Below are 19,208 nucleotides of genomic sequence, written 5' to 3' on the forward strand. Positions count from 1 at the left end.
ACTCAGTTGCTTTTTAAATCCCTTTTTATATATATATATATATAGAAAAGAGTTTAATGTAAAATCAGTGTAATCGTTTAATACTGTAATATATATATATATTACAGTATTAAACGATTACACTGATTTTACATTAAACTCTTTTCTACAGAAATTATTTCCCATTTTTAGGATTTCTTGCCTCATTAACTTTTGTTTCCTCTGCCACACCATCATTTTATGTATATGTGTAAACATATATAATACTTTATCCCTAGATTGATAAAGGCACATAAGGAAGTTTAATGAATTTAAAAAATTACATTAAAAAATAGTGAACCTCTGTGTAGCTTTGACATTTTCTTTGCTTGAAATTTGTATGTTAAGTTTAGCACTGTTTGTTTCAATTACTAGGAGCGACAGCGGCTGGAGACCATCCTCAATTTATGTGCTGAATATTCCAAGTCTGATAGCGATTCTGCTGCTGCTACCACTGTTGCTGATGTTCAAAAAATTAATAAAGAACTTGAAAAACTTCAGCTGTCAGATGAAGATTCTGTATTTGAAGATTCTCAAATGAATCCAGAAGCAAGATTTAGAAACCACTTGAAATCATCAGCAAGTGATTCTGATTTCTCAGAGTGTAGTAATCTCAATCGAAGTGCTGCCACTTTCCTTTCCTCTAGAGGGATTAGAGCTGATGAACACTTCAGTGACAATATGAAGACTCCAGTTTTAGCTTCTTCTGCCTTCTTGAAGGGTTCCAATGAGTCTTCGTACCTAAGTATCATACCAAAGGTAAGATTCTTGAGAAGTGAACATCACATATTGGGAACCCTTGGTTGAAGTCTTCCAGTTGAATTCAGTTTTCATGGTGGAAATCACAAAGAAAAAGGCTTAAAGATAAGTTTTAGTCACACAGTACAACTGTTTTGGTCCAGTATGAATTGAAATGTTGGTGATTTCGTTTGCTATGAAAACTGTTTATTTTAAGTACTTTTCCCAAATGATAAACAGTTTAGGAAGAGAGAGCTTGGTAAATAACAGTATTAAATGATTTAAATAGTAGCGTTTCAATCGTCCTGTAGACAGCTCGAGTTTCATGAGCAAAATTAATCTATAATTGTTGTCATGTGGAGTATGACATTTTTTTAAGTTTTAAGTATTCAGGCCTGTTGCCAAAAGAGGAGGAAATCACGTAACTTTTCTCTTCCCCTTGACTGAGATTTCTGCCTGCTCTCAGATCACCAGATTTTTTCTGACAGCGAACCAGAATAGTTTTAAAGGGTGCAGAAAAGAATCACCTGGCTGAATTTACTTCCCCATCCCTTTTTCTTATTCTGAACAAAGCCATTGTTCCAATCAATAGGCTGCCTCTTGCGAAGTGTACTGTGACAGTTGACCTATTCACACACCACAAAATCTGTCCAAGGATATTTTCCAACAAACATCTACTGCTTTTTAAGAAACTGCTTCAGAATATTCCCCATTCATTTCACAGTGCAGTCTTGTAAGTTAAAAGGGTGCTCCTTTTAATAAAATAAAATAATTTCCTTAGTGATGTTACTAATAGCTAACACTTCAAAAATCAAATTAATATTTTGCTATTCATTATGTCTGTTTACCTTTTGGCAGCTTTCCTTCAGATGGAATAGTGATAGGCTAATCTTCTACATTTTTGTATTGTAGTTAGTTTTACTTGTAAGTTCCTTTGCACTGAATATATGTTGTAACTTTCAATGGCCCTGTAACCAGTTTGCATGGAATGAGCAAATTTAATTTAGAATTATTTTCATGTAGAGCCGGTCAAAATTCAGAATTTTCATTCCATGGGAAATTCCGCCATTTTGAAAAAATAGAAATTTCCCGCAGAAGGGAAATTAAAATTTTTTGTTCAGAAAAATCAAAGTTTTTCTGTTTGTTTTATTTTTAAATGAAATCACAAGCTCCATCCTTCTCCAACTCCAGACGCCAGGGGACTCCCCTCCGGACTTTAGAGTTGTAGGAATTTCTGCCATGGAACAGGCAGCCTGGAAGCCCTGAGAGCCCTGGTTCTGTCAGACACCTGACTGTCTGTCAAGAAAAGTTCATTGAAATCGAAACATTTCCATGAAACATTTTGGTTTTGATTAATGAGAATTTTCTGATCAAAAAATGTTTAGTGGAAAAATTCCCAACCAACTTTGTTGTCATAGTTCAAGCAATCAGGCCTGTGGCCAGAAGAAGAGGAAAGAACTGGAATCGTCTCTCATTCCTTCCTCCCTAAAATGTCCACTGTAATGGAAATGTTTCTGTTGGCCTCATATTTTTTAGGAGGGTTGGGGCACAGAGGCTTGCCCTGCTCTGCTTGCCCACCTGGCACTCCAGCCGGGGCATGGGGTCGGGACGCAGAGGCTTGCCCCACTCTTCCCACCTGCCTGGCACTCCAGCCAAGGTGCGGGGGCTTATCCCGCTCCACCCGCCTGGCCCTAGCAGGAGCACCAGGTGGGCAGGCAGGTGGAACGGGGCAATCCCCCACACCCTGACCCCGCTCCACGGCTGGAGCGCTGGGTAGGCAGAGCAGGGCAAGCCCCCGTGTCCCGACCCTGCTGCCTGGCAGGAGCACCGGGCGGGTGGAGCAAGACAATCCTCCACTCCCCAACTCCGCTCCCCGGCAGGAACACCGGGCAGGTGGGCGGAGCGGGGCAAGTGCTGGGGCCAGAGCAGAACTGGGGCTGGGGAGGTGGGCCTGGATGCTAAGTGGGTTGGCCATGGCCCACCCACTCCCACCCGTGGCTACAACCCTTCACCACCCCCGCCCCACCTCTTCCCACCCCCGCTGCACCCCTGCCCCTCCTCTCCCCCACCTCTTTTCACCCCCTCTCCCAAGCGTCCCTCTCCCCACTCCTCCCCCTCCCTCTCAGTGCCTCCTGCATGCCGCCGAACAGCTGTTGTGCGGCGTGCAGGAGGCACTGAGAAGGAGGGGGAGGAGTTGATCGGCGGGGCCGGTGGGCTCGGACATGACTTGCGGACCCTCTGGAGTACCCTTACAGACCCCCATGGATCTGCAGACCCCAGTTGGAGAAACGCTGAGATAGATTACATCAGGTTGCAACAGGAATATCCAATCAGTTACAATATAACTAGATCATCATTTTGTTATTTCAGCAGCTAATCCATTTCCATGCTAACTCTTTAAGGACTCTCAAAATAAAGGAGATGTCAAGGTACAACTCTTCAGTTTAGTCATCTTAATCATCACCTCCATAGTAGGGGATTTTTTACATTGTCTGCTTGATGGTGGCTCCCGTATTTGATGGTAGCTTTCATATATTTTCTGTTTCTCTCCTTACCCCTTTGTAGTAAGGACTACATTAGCTTCATTGCATTTAAATATAAGTTTACAGGGTATCTTCTGTTTGACTTGTTTTTGTTCATGTATAGGTAAAAGGGGGGATATCATTTTCTTTAAAGGAAAAAAAGAGGGATGCTCCTCTAGAACTCTTTCTGCCGAGTCTTTAGAAATAAGGGTATTTTAAGTAGAAACCAGTTCCCTGTAACTACATCTTAATATATTGATTCTCTCCTTTCTTTATCTGAAATTTACATTAAAACACTTCATGTGCAAGTTATTATGCTCTTGAAACCCTTCCATGCTCATGACTTACTTTCTTTCCATAAATGAAAGATCCTATTTTTAATCTCTATTGGGAAGTTGAAATTGAAGATGTTATGTCAGCATTAGCCAAACAGGATACCAGACAAAAAGAGGCTTTCCTGATAGGATTACTAGCACTAGTAAGTAAGGAATACCATTCATTCATGGTAAAGTGTGTTCTGCTAAAGGAAGAGAAGAGCTGTAACAGGCACCTGAGTGTTAATGAAATGCAGTTCATTGTTCTCAAATATCAAGGTCAGATTTGCACATGATCTCTTGTTAAAATGTCTGCCCTCAGAATAGTAATTAGGTAGTTGAGCTTCACTGGGTTTTGAAGAGGGCCATATGGTCTAGCAGTTAAAGCAAGGGACTGAGAGCCAGGATCTGATTCTAATTCTGTCTGGAGACAATGAATGAGTGACCTTAAAAAGTAATTTGACCCTATTGCTTCAGCCTTTAGAAAACAGGATAATTTGCAGGAGCACTTTGAAAACTAGCTGCTGTTTCAGAACAAGGCTTTCTGGGTAAAATAAACTCCAAAAATATCTTTAATGCTGCTTTTTATATCTGTCATAATTGTCCAATAAATAATTGAGGCAAGAGAGAGGGATTTTAAAGATGGTTTGCCATGCTAATTGTGCACCCATCTTACAAAAGCCACTCATTTTGACACTTGCTTATGAAATGCTGTAACATCCAGGTTTTTGTTATACACCTCTACCCTGATATAACGTGACCCGATATAACATGAATTCTGATATAACGCAGTAAAGCAGTGCTCCGGGGGGGGGCGGGGCTGCGCACTCTGGCAGATCAAAGCAAGTTCGATATAACGCGGTTTCACCTATAACACGGTAAGATTTTTTGGCTCCCGAGGACAGCGTTATATCAAGGTAGAGGTGTATATAGAACTGAAGTATACTTTAAAAGGAGAAATTTATCTTTCTGTATCTGTTTTACTTGAGAACGCTGGCTTATTACAACCAAAATAACACAATGTATGAAGTGTCTGAAGAATATAGCTAACAAGAAGAGTTAATGAGAAAAGACTTCATATAGTATGAAGTTCAGTAACCAATGCTTCCAAGTGAAATGTCAATTAGCAGGCATAAAAGCAGAACTCTTGCAATGCAACAATTGTGTAAAGTAGTTGAACACAGAGTGAGAGGAAGGAGAAAATGTACTGCTTTGGAATTTTATTAATAAACACTGCCTAATGACTAATTGCAGACGCCAGAATGCACAAGTGATGAGCAAAGAGGGCAGGAGCTTGGTCGGCTGGAGGAAGAACACATAACAATACTAAATAACTTAGAGGAACTTGAACAGAAGATCAAAGAGTTAAATGACCAGATGGATGAATCTTCAAGAGAGGTATCAAGAAATGAGGTCTCCTGTTTCTTTTCACTTGTTGATTTTAAATGTCATGCTCATTAAATAGCTAAAATTGTATATATGCACGTATCTTGTTTTTTTATATATATATACATTATATATATAATGAATGTGTGTGTGTGTGTGTGTGTGTGTGTATAAAAAATACACAGGAGTCTCATGCATCCACATAGCTTTCAAATCCTCTGCCTTTTGTCCAAAATTAAGTGCAGTATCATATTAACTGATATTTCCGTACTACGGGGACTATTTTCTTCCCTTGCAGGAGGCTAGATAACACGATCTATTTGGCCTTTTCTAGTTCTAACTACTATGCCCCTAAATGTAATTAGAATAGTCCTGATTATTGAATGGTTGATGGATTCATCTGAGTATCTTGTCTCACTTGGGAGTATTGTATCTCATGTAGCCATTTAAAGGGTAAGGATGTGAGATAATTTCTTTTTAAAACTCCTCACCCTTGTGCTGGCAAGACTATGAAGCACTGTTGGTTTCTGGAATCTCACACTTGCAAACCAAGCTGTATGGGCCTTAAGTTGTCCTGTCTCTAATTAGTAACAACAGGAAAGAAGCAGCTGTTCCAAAAGTGGTTAGTGCAGAGGCTGGCACGAGTAGTAGGTACAGTATCATACAGAAGGAAGCAAAGAAGAGGAGAATTTAAAAAATAAGTGCTGAAAAATAATATTTAAAAGTTGGTTTGTTGGTTTATGTTACAATATTTTATGGTGAGGTTTTCCTTTTTACATATTTTTGATCTCTTTGTAAACATGTAGAAGCTTGGTGGCATCAACACTGCTTTTTAAAATGTAACAACAACAAAAAGTGTACGAAGAGTTCTTTGTAAGCTGGATTGCTTTTGAGAAATGTTTTGTGTTCCCTAGCTGGATATGGAATGTGCTCTTTTGGATGGGGAACAGAAATCTGAAACAACTGAACTTCTGAAAGAGAAGGAAATATTGGACCATCTGAACAGGAAAATAGCTGAGCTGGAGAGAAATGTTATTGGTGAAAAGACAAAGGTAAATAAAGTTATCTTCACTAATTTTGTGCTATTTAGTCCTTGATCTTCAAATTATTAACATAAAGGAGGAGCTCTATAACATGCACTGGCTATAGGCAGGTTACTGGATTTAATCTCTCTCTTCTCCTGTTTCTCACCTGTAAATCAGGACTGTTTCCTACAGCGTTTTTGTACATTGTCTGGCACAAGAGGGCTCCAATCTGCTGTAATACAAGACAGGATTGAATGGCAATGGGCAGGGCCGGCTCCAGGTTTTTTGCCGCCCCACGCAAAAGAAAAAATAATAATAAAAAAAAAAAAGGCCAGAGTGCCACCCCTTGAAAAGTGCCGCCTTAAGCACATGCTTGGGACACTGGTGCCTAGAGCCGGCCCTGGCAATGGGGCACAACTCTTGTATAATATAATCTCTCGTGATTGGTTAAACAGCCAGTTCTCTTAGTCTTGCAAATATGCCCTCGCATTTTTTTGTGTGGGGTTGGGGGAAGAAAATAGTATTGAATTGGTCATATTTTTAAAATAAAGCTCTTTGCTCACCCCTCCTAAAAGAAAAAAAAAAAGAAAAGAAAAAAGAAAAAGAACCCATTCCCTTGTCATTAACATTATTGTAGACATCAGTGCCTTGCATTTTAACTTACAAAAAATGCAACACTCTGAAATAAATCTAATTTCCCCCATTCTTCATGACTGGTGTAATGGTATTTTCACAGGAAGGTTTTTTTAAGAGAGAGAAAGGATGTGATTTGCACTGGTGTTAGCAGAGGTGCAACTGCACCATTGCTGCAATCTGGTATACACCAATCCACTTTTAGGTCTTGGTCTACATTAGAAAAATATGTACCCAGATTGCGACAGTGGTGCGGTTGCACTTCTGCTAACACCAGTGCAAATCACTAGTCTAGACAGGGCTCTGGTTTGTTTAATGCCATGCTATGAAAACCTTTTCTGGTAGTAGTGCATTGCACTGTTGCTGCACCATTGCTGAAACATGGGTAGGAACTTGGTAAAAGTAAATGGGCCAACAAAGCCAAGATTCTCCGAAGATGAAAGTTACAGGGGTTTTGGCTGATTGTTTTGTAGTGCTATTAGGTAGCCTCTGGTAAACAGGCTACAGAGCAGAATTTCTGCTTGGTTCTTTGAGTGTTCAGTGGAATTTTAGACCATGTTAGCTTACATAGCAAGGTGTGACTTTTTTGCATATTTGGAAATCGTTTTTGCCTCCAAGCTATCACAGAGGTTGTAGATTAAGCAAGCAGTTTGACCACAGTTTGCAATCTTCCCATTCTTGTAATAACGAGAAGCATTTTTACCCTAAGTGTTCATGTGATTGAAAAGACAGTGCTATTTTGTGCATATTTATTATCATTCACAGGGGGGGGAAACAACAGAACACTGTGAAGCCTAACCAGCTGAAGCCTAATCTAGCATTTAAACACTTCAGTTATAGAATTGCTCGAACTTCAGTAGCAAACTATTGATTGTATGCTCTAGTTTGGCAGAGGCAGTACCAGAAATAATTCAATGCTAATGCAATTTGATACTTGGTTGTAGCTTCATGCTTCCTGGGAAAGAACTTTAGTACAGATTTTGACAAAATGATTTTAACCTGCCTTCTTTGGATAGAACCAAACTGTACAAGTACAAAAAATAAACATTCCCTGCTCCTGCCTCCCCTCCACCCCGTCCCGCTTCCCTAACTTGCTGTTTACTGGAAGGACCATGTCTGCATTCTACTTATGTGGTAGTGCAGGGATTGGCAACCTTTGGCACCCAGCTCGCCAGGGTAAGCGGCGCGGGCTGAGGGATGTGCTGGCTGCTGCTTCCCGCAGCCCCCATTGGCCTGGAGCGGTGAACCGCGGCCAGTGGGAGCCGCGATCGGCCCAACCTGCGGACGTGGCAGGTAAACAAACTGGCCCAGCCTGCCAGGGTGCTTACCCTGGCGAGCCGCATGCCAAAGGTTGTCGATCCCTGTGGTAGTGACACAATTGTGAAGGCTGAATTAGCACCTCTGTTCCATTGCGCTATTTTCAATGACAGCTTCCTCAGAATTACACTTTGAGATGGACTTTTGCCATACTCTATCTCAGTCCACAAGTGATATTTGTCTTTATGAAAGTTGTATAAAACTATATTTATCCACGTTGAATTATCCAGATGTGCAAATAAATTTTGTCATACGTAGCTGAATACCATCATCGACTTGGTTTACGCATAACCAAGTTAACGCAATTTGAAAAAAATAGAGATGAAAATTAGTGAAAAAGAAAATGAAATAATGAATAGGTTGACATGACAAAAGGACAGTGCTTGTGAACTTTGGCACAGATTAATAGAAGTTGTGGCATAAAGGCTTTGCTGCCTGGAAATAAGTGGCCCAGAGACTTAAACCTAAATTTTAGGAGTGAAGAGTTATCCTTCCTCTGTAGGACCCCTCTCATGTCTTGCTGAAATGTATACTCTGGAATGATGACTCTTATCATCCATAGTGTTTCCTGCCTGTTTCCTCAAGAGCAAATTCCATACAGAAGTCAGGGAGTGGTTGGCAGAGGATAACGCGCCTTACATTTTTTTTTGTGAAAGTATTTTTGGGGCAAAAAACAGAACATCTCACACATGCCAGGATATTTGAAACTTGGCTCATCAGAGCCAAATCTGTACTGTAAGGATTGCAGAAACTGAGCCAAGGAAAAGATGCCAGTCTGCCAATCTTTTAAAAGGGACTCCAAGAAACAAAATAATACACATCGGTAGTTCTAACGGTGAGAGTCCAATCTCCTCTGGATCTAAAATTCAGGTTATTGTTTTTGTGCTGCAGTGAAAATGTGCAAAGCCTAAAGAATCAGACAGATTAATAACTCCATAATTTTGTACATCTTCCCTACTAAGGCCTCAATTTAGCAAGATATTTAAGTATATGTATAATTTTAAGCAGTTGGGTAATTTAATTGAAGTCAAGGCTACTGGTTACCACCTAAAAGTAACAAATATGCTGAAGTCCATAAAGGCTGTGAATAGGGTCTGGCAACAATGAGGATACTGATAGGGGAAAAGGATCATTATAGGCGATAATGGATAATTGGAAACCTCAAGTTCATTCCGAGACAGCTATGAAGAAAGTAAATTGAACAGTGGGTTGTACTGCTAGAAAGATACCTGTTCTTTTGTATCCTCTTGTCATCAACCAGTATGTGTTAAGATTGTCCAATATTTTGAAGTTTTCTTATTTAAAGCATTTTGTGCTGCTGGGGATATTATGGTTAGCTGGGAAGACTGTTACTTTTTCTGTTCTGGTAGTGATATTGAAGGTGTTGTTTTCTAGAAAGAGAGATTTTTTTTTAATCAATGAGGAAGCATGCTCAGAGTTTGAGTTTAGGAATCCCAGTTCTCCATTGCCTTGCTGTGTGTCTGTCAACAAATTGCAACGTCTTTCTGTTTCTCCGTGTGTGAAATGGGGATAATACTTTAAGGATATTTTAGACTAAATTAGTTGAAAATTGAGCAGCATTTGGAAGATATGAAGTTCTTAAGGTGTACTGAGTATTAAAATGCTGACAAACTGGAAAAAACTTGTTTTTTTTTTTTTTTTTTAAAGTTGATGTCTGCCAGTGTGGGGCTGTACTTAAAGCAGCAGTATTGTTTAGTCTAATACAGAATTGCTTTAGCTTTGTAGTTGTTTTATGCTTGCAACATTTGATAGAAAGCTCCTGATTCAGATGAGTGAGCCCCTCCTACGATATATCCTAATGTATGTCATCTGTTATGGTATGCATGAGAAACAGCATGCCCTTGTTCCACCACGAGAAGTATTAGGAAAAGAAAAGGAAATGACTTTCCCTTTTGTGTCATGTTCCTTTCCCCATGTCTGGCAGGCACCTATCATTCCCCACCACTAGTGTCTGAGTGACAACCTTAACTTTACCATTAGTAATTAAATTGTGCCAGCTTTCATCCACAACTGTGCTTCTGTCCTAAGACAAAAGAGTGTGGGAAACAGGCCCTAAAGAAACAGGGGAAAGTACAGAGGGAAGAGCAAACAATATGTCTGCTTCATTCCATCCTTGTTTTTTTGTTCTCAGAATGTCAAGCAGCCCTCTTTGTTTTATGAAATCCAGCCACAACTTGCAAGTGCTTTCAATTTTGGGAAACTGGCAATATGTTAGAAACACTAGAAAGGTTGACATTCTTCAACCCTGTCTCACGGTTCTTCCATTAGCCTCCTTTACTGTCTGACCATCAAGGGGTGTGTTCCCCACCTGCTGTCTAGTTGGAGGACTAAGGCTGACTTTTGGGGGGTGGAATATATCCTGACAAATTCCCTACAGATGTTATAGCTCTACTGATAGCAAGTCACTAAAAGCAAAGCGTCTTCCTTCCACTGAAATAGTCAGAACGCAATGCCACTAAGAATTTTATTTTGTGAACAAAGTGAGACTCCCCTTGGGAGCATATACATGTCTATATAGTGATGTGACCCTTCTTGGGGCACCCGTGGCTGTCAGTCACCTTGTTGACACCCTCCTTCTGCATGAGGGAGGCTTGCCTGTGCCACTGGGTGTCAGATCCCTAACACAACCAGCCTGTCAGTCACTCAAGCACTCTTCTCTGGGACTAGTCCTGCTGGTTGACAATAGATGCACCTCAGCCCCAGAGTCCCTTCAAAGTGTCCCCCTGTGGTATCCAGCCCCTGGAGAAATCCCAGATCCTCCATTCCCAAAGGAAGAGTGTACCCCGGTTTGCCAGTTTTATCTTAGCCCACCACTCCTGAATCACACACAGCACTTGAGTTCAGTTATAGTAAAACAAAAAGAAATTTCTTTAACAAAGAATAGAGACCCAAATAGAAACAAGTGAAAGTGATGGAAACAAATGGTTGCATACAAAACAAAATAATAAAACATGAACTAAGGCCTACACTTTATTAACAGTTACCTTCTTTATCTAATAGAGTCAATTCTCACCCCAAAGTTCAGTCTTTTGCAGCATTTGCTGGCCCAAGGAACCAGGATCTCATCTTTCATAAACTACCCCTACACACTGACGTACCTTCTCAGTGAATGGGTGCCGAGTGTCTTCTGTGATATAGTGAATCAGTCTTTTGTCTTTAATCTTAGCCAGGGCGGTTCCCTCGCTGTCATATTGTTCCTTTTAACTCCCAAGTGGTTTTGATGTTTATAGTTAGGGCCCCACCAAATTCACAGCCAGGAAAAACATGTCACAGACTGTGAAATCTGGTCTTTTGTGTACTTTTATCCTATAGCAGCATTTCTCAAACTGGGGGTCCCAACCCAAAAGGGGATTGCAAGGCTATTGTAGGGGGGGGTTGTGATATTGCCACTGTTACTTCTTCACTGCCTTCAGAGCTGGGCAGCTGGAGAGCAGCAGCTGCTGGCCAGGCACCCAACTCTGAAAGCAGCGCCGTCGCCAGCAGCAGAGCAGAAAAAAAGAGTGTCATGGTATGGTATTGCCACCCTTATTCCTGTGCTGCTGCTGGCAGCGGTGCTGCCTGCAGAGCTGGGTGCCTGGCCAGCAGCCACCATTCTCCCGCTGCCTAGCTCTGAAGGCAGCACTGCTGCCAGCAGCAGCATGGAAGTAAGGGTGGCATGGTATGGGGTTGTTGTCACTTTTTGGGTGTCGTCATGGGCTTTACGTGTTTATAGTTTGCTATATTTAAATATGTATTCATGTTTTGTTAAAGCACTGTGAAATTTAAGATTTAGTTATGTGAAACTGTGAAATTCAAGATTTTAAAAATGCTGTGACCATGACATTTATGAAAATGGACCATGAATTTGATAGAGCCATGTTTATAGTGTATCTTTGATGGTTTCCATTGTTTTTTCTGAGTTGTTGCAATTGTGCAATACATTAGATATTCAGCTAGCCAGGGAGGGTTGATAGCTCCCTCCTGCTTGAACAGGCCATTACTGAACATATGATTCTCTGGTGACTCACTTTCGCTCCAAGGCTATAAGTCAGGAGTGGGCAAACTTTTTGGCCTGAGGGCCACATCGGGGAATAGAAATTGTATGGAGGGGCATGAATGCTCACAAAATTTGGGCGTGGGGAGAGGCTCAGGGGTGCAGGCTCCAGGTGGAATCTCCCAGAAGCAGTGGCATGTCCCTTCTCCGGCTCCTACGCGGAGGCATGGCCAGGCGGCTCTGCATGCTGCCCCATCCACAGGCACCGCCCCTGCAGCTCCCATTGGCGCTCTGGAGGGGGCCATTGGAGCACATAGGAGCTGGAGCGGGGCCATGCTGCGGCTTCTGGGAGCCGCGTGGTGCGCCCCCAACCCCAGACCTGGCTGGAGCGCCGGAGCGGTTCAAGCTCCAGATCCCACTCCCCAGCAGGAGCTTGCGGGCTGGCTTAAAACGCGTAGTTTGCCCACCCCTGCTATAAGGGTATAGTTTTCATTATAGTTACAGTATTTCTTAAATATTACCCATACACAGCTCTCAATAATTATGAATATCACTAAATTACAAGTTTTCAAGGGAGACCTCATAATGCTACTCTTTATTATGGGTAAATACCATGAAAATGGGTATTAGGTATAGTGAGTTTGTCAGGTCTAAGACAGGAGTTGCTTTTAAAGAACAGTGAACCCTTTGCCAGTTGGCACCAATGGGTATGTCTACACAGCAGTTAAAAACCCATGGCTGGCCCGTGCCAGGTGACTCTAGCTAAGGGGCTTGGGCGAAGGGGCTGTTTAATTGCAGTGTAGACATTCAGGCTCAGGCTGCAGCCCGAGTTCTGGGACCCTCCCACCTCTCAGGGTCCTAGAACCCAGGCTACAGCCCAAGCTGGAATGTCTACACTGCAATTAAACAGCCTCTTAAGCTGAACTCCATGAACCAGAATCAGCTCACACAGGCCAGCCACTGATTTTCTAAAGAAATGTTCTTTCGCCTCCTTTGTTTGCTGGCCAGTTCTTATGACATCTTTCTATCTGACTGTAGGCTTAGGGGGGCTTTTCTGGAATGTGGTTATGGTTGTCTGGCCATACGTGGAAACAATTGGAGTGTGTGGAGATGTTATTCAGAACGAAGACCTGTTTAGGTTCTTGCTTGCTTTTCGGAAAGCTCTAGAAGAATTTGTTAGGGAAGTACTGGTGATTCAATAGTCTAGTCTATTTGAAAGAGTAATAAGCATGATGGGAATGACATCCTCATATAAAGTCTTCTATCTTAGAACAGTGTTAAACGGATGTGGGTTTGGATTCCTGACCGATGCAGATCCTGAGGTATTTCAAATTGGAGTAATTGAAGTAGGAGACTTGACTCTGTGTTGGATCTTTGGTGAACGTTTATTATTGCATGTAGAATTGCCTGTTTGCTCTTTCTTCTTTGTCATGTTTCTCATGTCAAATAAAAATTTCTTGGCTTTTTTTTTTTTTTTTAAGGCAGCAGAGTCAGATCTTTGTACCCCAGCCATGCAGTCCCTTTCACAATGACCTTGAGCAATTTTTTTTATAGTTTCCACTAATTATTTTTTAAAGTTTCTCCCCAGCTTGTCCTTCTCCTGTCCTCCCAACTGCGAGGTACGAGGATAGACAACTGATCAAACCCTTCCCCCACTAATATCATCAAAACAGAAGACTATACTATGTCAAAATCCAGGCTGCGATCCTAAATGACCAATTCCTAACAAACCCACAATGCTGGGTTAATTTTGCATTGCCAGTCATATTGTGCAGTTACTATTTAGCTTTTATTTAAGGATCCTATATTCAAGCACACTTTTTTGTTTGTGCTATTAATACTTTGCTGGTTCACTTGAACAAAGCCATCATGCACAGAATGTGTCATGCCGTGGCCGTCCAAAATAAAGCTGGTGGTTGAAGTTCTTGCTTACTAACCTTATTGCAATGTCCTCTTAAATCTTGAATTTAAAGAGAAAATGTAATAGCTGGCATACAGATGTTGGTGTTTCTTTTGGTCAGTTTTCTAAGAAAGGTTGTGTTGAATGACCTACAAGACCAGTAAATAAGTGTCCAAATCACAAATACTTTAGATTTAATTATCAAGGTTGCTTCATATTTCAAAGTAATAAATATACCACCTATGTATCCCATAATTGGTTACTGGGCAAAATTATCTGTTTCAAGGGTGCTTCTAAATGCCCCAAATTCCCCCGCTCCCCCCGCCCCCCAGATACTTACATGTATTTGCAGTTAGATTCAATGGGAGATGAGCACCTGTATCTGAAGGTGGAATATGGTCCAAAGTAGAAAATATGGCAGGGCAACATGTCTCATTCCTGGGTTTTCCTTTTCTCCTGCAAAAATAGGTGTTGATTAAAGGGTAACTCATCTGAATCTAATTTTGTTATGGAATGAAGACTGGAGTTTGGAAAGCAGTTGGAATTGCAGGGAAGGTGTTTAACAGACAGAAGTTGACTTTGTGGCTCTCCCTGTTGTTGAAGCTAGCTTTAACTCACATTTATAACTTTGCTCTGTAATACATTTTTTGGAGGAGAGCACAGAGAGGGAGGGAGGGGTACCACAGTGTATAAAACAACAGTAGAACATTTATTAGCTAGGTCAATGCCATTTTAAATTGTATCTTTCTCCTACAAGTTTTCCAAACCTTCTCTTAAAATCGCAGCAATCCTTTAGAGTCAGGATGTTTATGTGGTTAAAGAGCAGCACAGGGAGCCAGAACAGATGGGTTCTAGTGACAGCTATGTCACTGACTGTAACATTGGACAGTTCACTTAAACAGTCTGCACCACATTCTGCGGTCTGTAGTGTCTGGGACAGTAGTACCTACGTCACAGAGCCATTAGGTTTAACCCATGGTTATAAAGCTCTTTCAGATCTAAGGAGGAAGATACTATTGAAGTGCAGATAACTTATTATTCAGTTCACTTCTTTATCAGATTATCAATGTGTAAACTAAACCAATGCAGAGTCAGCAGTGCTGGTGGAATTTACCAAATGCAAAACATATAATGCCTCTAAATTCTCAACGTGACATTTCCTGCTATGATTGCACAAGTGAGCCAGTCTGCTGGGATGTTAGAACTTCCTGAGTTATAAATAGAAGAGATGGGTATCATTTACTTTCCGTCTTCAAGGACTGTCTTACTGGTTTATTGGTGGAAGTAATAATATTTCTGGCATGGTCCTCAGTGAGTTATATATTTGCTGATGTTAGCTGTTCACACTTAGATTGACTTGCCTATTATTGCATGAGTTAGTGTGATTGTTAGGTTGCCTGGATCTCCAGGAAGCTATTGGAGTAATGAAACTATGCTCAAGGTTGCAGTAGTTCTTGTTGCTGTAGATTGCTCTGCTCTTCCTGATCCCTCCCACATAGCAATCTGATGGTGTCTAGGACTAATGTGAAACTGACAGCTAGGGTTGTGAAGACCTGGGTATTGATTTATGAAATATTTAGATTCCCTTTTATGCTGGGGGAAGGGTTGACTCAGGATGTGAGCAACTGCAAGGCCTAGGTCTCAAACCCAGGCCTCTAGAGCTACCAGGTAGCTAACACCACCCTGCTGCCACCCAGCAGCAGCTATAACCAGCTCACGCTCCACAAGCCACGACCCGCTGTGGATACAGACCATGGGAAGTTCTGCCTCAAGGGGTCTGACAGGCAGCAGCTTCATGGCTCCTGATTGGCTCCCCGCCCTATATAAACCCACGAGGCATTCCAGGAAGTGTCTGGGCAACAGCCGTGATCTCCTGTTGCTGTCATGACCATTCCTGCTCCCAGTTCTTGAACTCCTGGCTTCAACCTCAGCTTGATTTGGACCTCGCTTCTTGACCCGGACCCTGAAACCTGATTTGGACTCTGATCCTTGATATCAACCGCAGCCTGGAACTTGACTACAAACTCCTCTGCCACTCTCAGCCTCAGGTTTAACCCTGCGGTGACCTCGGTCCCAACTATCCTTGTCAAAATCCTGACAGATACTCTGTCTGCCACATTCTGGGCTAGTAGTGACAAAGCAGTAATTTGATGACTGTTTGGTGGCCTGTGTGGAATGAGTTTGATCTCAGAACAGTTGACAATAAATAGATGAGGAATTGAGCTCTAGGAGTTATGTCTCCCGGGTTCTACTCTCAACTATATGTTGCTATCTCATTGTGTGACCTCAGTCAAGTCAGGACTGCTCCATACTTGTCCGTGAGCGCTGCTTATGTTGTCTGAGAATAGTGGTGAGGGTGTGGAGTCCAGATGACTGAATATGATGGTTCAATCTCTAGGTTTTTTATTGAGTTTGTGAAAATTGTCCATTGTTCTGGGCAATTCTGTGGCCTGATAGCATGGCCTGAAAAATGACCAAAACGAGCATTTCAATTCACATGAGACCTGATTGTAAACATTTAAAAAAACCTAACAAGCTGCCTTGAGAAAGTGATATTACCCCCGTTTTAGAGGAGAGGAGAATATAAAGAGATTAAACAAACAAAATAGTTTTGCTTACTCATCTCCATGGTACTATGAAGGTTTGAGGACGGTTTCAGTAATAATGAAGAGAATATGAAAGAGCATTCAGCGCTCGTGAAACAGAAGATCTTGTATGGTGAGAGAAGTGTCTATTCAAGGTGTACAAATCATGTACAGTGACTGCAAAACCTGAGTGTGAGGAGCTGCTGAAAAGAGGCACTCGTTTTCAGAAGACAGAGAAAGAGAAGATAGAGAAGAGAACAAATGAGTGGGTATCGTAGCAGTCCAGAATTCAACTGTCCTTGGAAGGTTCAAAGAAAGAGGCTGGAAAATTTAAGGCACCTAAAATATCAAGACGACATGGAGGTCTGTTGCGAAATGAGAAGCCTGTGTGTAGCTCAAAGAGGAGGAGAAGAAGCAGGGATTGAACAATATTGGAGTGAGTCTGTGAGCAGCAGCTGACTAAAAATTGTGTTAAGAAAGCCTGGCTGTCTTCATAGGTGAAGCAGGTTCTTGATGGGTATCCTCTGTTAGAGACTAATTTTTACCCCATCAAGGTTTCTGGAATTGTACATGTCTGGCAGCAGCTTTCGATGGCATGTCAGGCATACTGTTCCTTCCAGACACGTTGCAGGAATGTTTAGGGGAATGTACCCAAGTATGTTTGCCAGTGCTGAAGTGAGTAAGTTACATTCAAGAATTTCATGTACTCTGGAGAGATGAAAAGAACATCTATTTAGGGACACGGCTGGAGTTTTCAGTGAGGAGTATGTAAAGCAGCCTTATATGCATCCTAGAGAACAGGAAACAGTTCCCTACGGGATTAACTGAACAAATTCAATATGTTTTAGATACTCAAACAGAATTTCCTGTCCCAAACATACTACTTCACCGTAATCTGCCTCACTTCATCATTTTACTGCTTGTTAATCTGTGCTCAGGAAGTAGACAGGTAGTTTACTCATCTTGAGAGTTCCAGTTTCCCTGTACAACCAGAGTATATAAAATATTTCACCCTGCTCTTTGCAAAAACTACTTTTTTCACTTCACTCTATCATTATCAGACTAACATGCCTGCTGCTTCCTTAACCATTTTTTACTAGATAAGAAAGATTTAGATTAGATTTGAAAGATGGAACCAGGCTAGCCAATGCCTTTTGAGCATGGGAGTGGGAGGAATGTAACTCCTATGCACAAAGAACAAGGACTAGGAAGAGAATTAATTACTCCACTGCAATGATTAACTTTTGTTTTATGTCAACTTTACACCCTATCATTGCAATTTCTGCTAACAGTGAATATCTGTCTTTGAACTACATGCTTAGGCTTTTAGAGTTCATTAATTATCATAATTGCTAACAACTGCTTGGGTTTGAAGGTAATTCTGTTCTTTATTTTCTGGTTCAAACTTTAGGAAAAAATAAAGCTTGATGCTGAAAGGGAAAAACTAGAGAGGCTTCAGGAGCTTTACTCCGAACAGAAGACCCAGCTTGATAATTGCCCTGAATCCATGAGGGAACAGTTACAGCAGCAGCTGAAGAGGGTCAGTAGCAAGTTTCAAGACTGCACAAACTTTTTTTTTTTATTGCTAAGTTAATTGTAATATATTCTATCTCACATATGCAAAGAAGCATCTGCAAACTTTTTGCAGCTTAGTTGTAAGGGTTAAGTATTTGTTTCAGTGCATTCTTAATTAATATGTTGCATGGTGACAATTGAGTAGAATGCAAATCAGTGGATTAATTTTTTTTTGGTACTATTTTAAAAGCTGTAAACCAGTCACATATAATTAACAGCCTGCGCCTGTTGGCTGATGTGAAAGCTGATAAGAATTGTGATATTTAGATGGACATTAGAGCATCACCCTGTAACTGAACAAGCAGAGACAAATACTTGGTTTCAGTAATTAGGATAAACTTAACACTCCTTGCTATTTGACACAATTATCTGTTGCTTTTTTGCCACACTGTAAACTGGTCTCTGTGTGTTGCTGTGCATACTTATTTTCTTCAATACATAATTTAGTTTTTAATCTGAATCATGCATTGAAAATGTCATTCCTGAGGTTGTGTCTGCACAATTGATTTACATATCTGAGCTACTCTTTCATTCTTTGCAGTGGCACACTTGCATTTTATTCAACACTTATACAGTCCAACTTGACTTTATTGCCTGTAACATAACAAAGTTAAAGTACAGTCTAAGTATAGTTAGGTACCGAAAAGACACTAAAAATGGCATTGTGGGGTTCTTTTCTCTCCGAGATCTCTGAGGCTAGCATTTGGAAATTGTTTATCTTCGTCTTCTATTCAGTTGGCACATGTGGTTGTTGAAAGGGTTAGTGAGACAATATGAACCAATGTGCTGTTAGTGCACTACTGTCCTTCTATCGTCTTTGATGGGCTAGGAGACTCAGCCCCATCTCCATCCTGGTGGATGCTGACTTGGCCTCAGTTGTTTACTCTTAGCTGGACCACAGCAATGTGATATATCTGGGCTTTTAAGTTTTCAGCACTTAGGAAACTCTAACTTGAACAAATTGCTGCAGCATGTTTCCTCAACAGCACTGGCTACCGCAAGCACATCAAACCTGTCTTCTGCTCTCAACACTGTCTTCCCATAGACTATCAAATCAGATTCAAGGTTTCAGTCCTTACCTTCAAGGAGTTCCATGGCCTGGGCCCAGCATATCTAAAACATCAACTGAGGCTCTGGGATGAAGACTGTGGTCAACAACTGTGCTCCTCTGGGACAATGGGACTTTCTGCCATTAGGGTAA

At 41.4% G+C, this 19,208-nt stretch overlaps 1 protein-coding gene across 2 annotated transcripts in view; it reads left to right on the plus strand.

The window, feature by feature from the left end:
• PHLDB2 (pleckstrin homology like domain family B member 2) overlaps positions 1 to 19,208 on the plus strand; it is a 70,909-nt gene that overhangs the window by 12,779 nt on the left and 38,922 nt on the right. The window contains exons 2-5 of one of the 2 annotated variants that reach the window (XM_065416360.1): positions 394 to 777; positions 4,847 to 4,990; positions 5,893 to 6,030; positions 17,844 to 17,972. In XM_065416360.1, coding sequence (XP_065272432.1) covers positions 394 to 777; positions 4,847 to 4,990; positions 5,893 to 6,030; positions 17,844 to 17,972 — 795 coding nt within the window. The remainder of the gene's footprint in view (positions 1 to 393; positions 778 to 4,846; positions 4,991 to 5,892; positions 6,031 to 17,843; positions 17,973 to 19,208) is intronic. The other variant, XM_065416369.1, reaches the window with a different exon arrangement.

This window comes from Emys orbicularis, chromosome 1, assembly GCF_028017835.1.
Source record: "Emys orbicularis isolate rEmyOrb1 chromosome 1, rEmyOrb1.hap1, whole genome shotgun sequence".
Classification (NCBI taxonomy): domain Eukaryota; kingdom Metazoa; phylum Chordata; order Testudines; family Emydidae; genus Emys; species Emys orbicularis.